The following is a 2,285-nucleotide window of genomic DNA, read 5'->3' as shown; positions in this document are numbered from 1 at the left end:
TATGCTTTTGACTAGATATAGTGTGAAGCTTGTGCTTTCTGTGAACATATTTCACTGATATGATGAAATTGGAGCGATTGTGTGGCTTTCGGTTTGATTTTAACTCATATAAGTAATATACTTTTATTTCAGCTTTTGGTTAAACGTTCTTCCAAATTAATTTTATTTACGCTGTTCAGACTCTAAGGGACGCTGTTGGCCAAGAAAACATTTGAAGTAATGCTGCAACTGAGGAAGAGGAGAGAAAGGAGACAGATAAAAGCGTCCTCACACTGAATAAGGTTATAGGAGCAATACGTTAGACGAGAAGCGATCGTTTTTTGTCCGACCTAGATGCGGAGGATTTTGATTTTTGTTCAGCTTGCTCATACCTGACTAACTTAAGTGGATCTAAATTCGGTATTGTCATCTTTCCTGATGGAGACCCACCAGCATCGATGTGGAAAATGGCTTCTGCTGCTCAGGACTCCTCTGTGGCAACTGTTTCTTGTTCTCTTGATGGCGTTCTCCATTGACGGCCAAATCCGTTATTCAATTCCAGAGGAAATGAAGAAAGGTTCCATTATCGGTAATGTTGCACAAGATCTTGGTTTGGATTTGAGTAGGCTGCGTTCTGGCCGTGCCCGTATCGTGAGCGGAGAGAGCAATCAGTACACCGAGCTGAAGGCGGACAAAGGGATTTTAGTCGTGAATGAGAAAATTGACAGAGAGCAGCTCTGCGGAGAGGTAACGCCGTGCAGTTTCAGCTTTGAAATCATTTTAGAAAACCCAATTGAACTACACAGAGTCACCGTGGAAATACTAGACGTGAATGATCATGCGCCGACCTTCAAAAACAAATCGATCAATTTAGAAATTAGCGAATCTGCAACGACAGGATCCCACTTTGACTTAGAAAGCGCATATGATCCTGATGCGGGTATTTATAGCTTGCAAAATTATGTCCTTTCACCGAATGATCATTTTGTTTTGAAGCAGCATTCAAACGCAGACGGAGTAAAATTTCCTGTCATGATTTTACAGAAGTCATTAGATCGAGAGTTGAACCCGCACGTCTCTTTAAAGCTGATAGCTGTAGATGGAGGAACTCCGCAGCGCTCCGGAACAGTAAATATTGAGATCAATGTCCTCGATGCCAACGATAATCCTCCTAAATTTAGTCAGTTAGTGTACAAAGCTGTTGTGATGGAAAACGCCCCCATAGGCACATACATAACAACGGTAAATGCCTCAGATGCAGACAGCGGTTCTGATGGCTTAGTTACGTATTCGTTTTCCAATGTAAAAAGAAATTTTGCTTTTGTAATTGACAGCTTCTCTGGCAGAATAACTGTGGTGGGTAGTATTGATTATGAGAAAGACAAGAAATTTGAAATAAGAGTAATCGCAAAAGATCAGGGAGGTCTCACTGACGCAACAAAAGTTACAATCGACGTTTTGGACGCTAATGATAACGCACCAGTTATTAGTATAATGTCTTTCTCAAACACAGTTTCAGAGGATGCACCTCCAGGTACGACTGTGGGTGTTTTTAATGTAAAAGATGCTGATTCTGACAGAAACGGGCAAATAAAATGTTCAGTTGAATCCAACTTTCCCTTTAAAATACAGTCCTCCCTCACGGATTATTATAATTTACTATTAGATTCGTATCTTGATCGAGAAACAACACCTGAATATAATATAACAATTACCGCAATGGATCATGGATCTCCATTGCTTTCTTCGTCTGCAGTTTTGTATCTGAAAGTCTCTGATGTAAACGACAATCCGCCAATCTTTGAAAATCCAAATTATTCGGCAGTAATAATTGAAAATAACAACCCAGGGCTTTCAGTATTCAGTATGAGTGCAAGAGATTCAGACAGGAATCAAAACGCAAAAATATCATACTTTCTGGAGGACACTGTAGTTGGTGGTAGTCCAGTTTCTTCTTATGTGTCAATAAATTCCGAAAGCGGAGTAATACAAGCAGTACGCTCATTTGATTATGAACAAATAAAACAGCTCGTGTTTACAGTAAGAGCGCAGGATGGAGGCTCTCCTCCACTCAGTAGTAACGCGACTGTGAAAATCCTGATCCACGACCAGAACGATAACCCTCCGCAGGTTCTGTATCCAGTCCAGACTGGTGGCTCCATGGTGGCTGAAATGGTGCCTCGTTCAGCAGATGTGGGCTACCTGGTGACTAAAGTGGTTGCTGTGGATGTGGACTCTGGACAGAATGCCTGGCTCTCCTATAAACTCCAGAAAGCCACAGACAGAGCGCTGTTTGAAGTGGGCTT

General features: G+C 41.6%; 1 protein-coding gene across 1 annotated transcript; it reads left to right on the top strand.

The window, feature by feature from the left end:
• Nucleotides 1-6: 6 nt before the first annotated feature.
• Nucleotides 7-2,280, top strand: LOC103132951 (protocadherin gamma-A4-like; the record flags this gene model as incomplete). The annotated part of the gene is made up of 1 exon (XM_007544714.2): nucleotides 7-2,280. A coding segment is annotated over exon 1 (1,863 nt), but the record flags the coding sequence as incomplete, so codon positions are not given.
• Nucleotides 2,281-2,285: the final 5 nt, after the last annotated feature.

The sequence above is a fragment of the Poecilia formosa genome, unplaced genomic scaffold (genome assembly GCF_000485575.1).
Source record: "Poecilia formosa unplaced genomic scaffold, Poecilia_formosa-5.1.2 Scaffold1658, whole genome shotgun sequence".
Classification (NCBI taxonomy): Eukaryota; Metazoa; Chordata; class Actinopteri; order Cyprinodontiformes; family Poeciliidae; genus Poecilia; species Poecilia formosa.
This window is presented reverse-complemented; position numbering and strand designations above follow the sequence as displayed.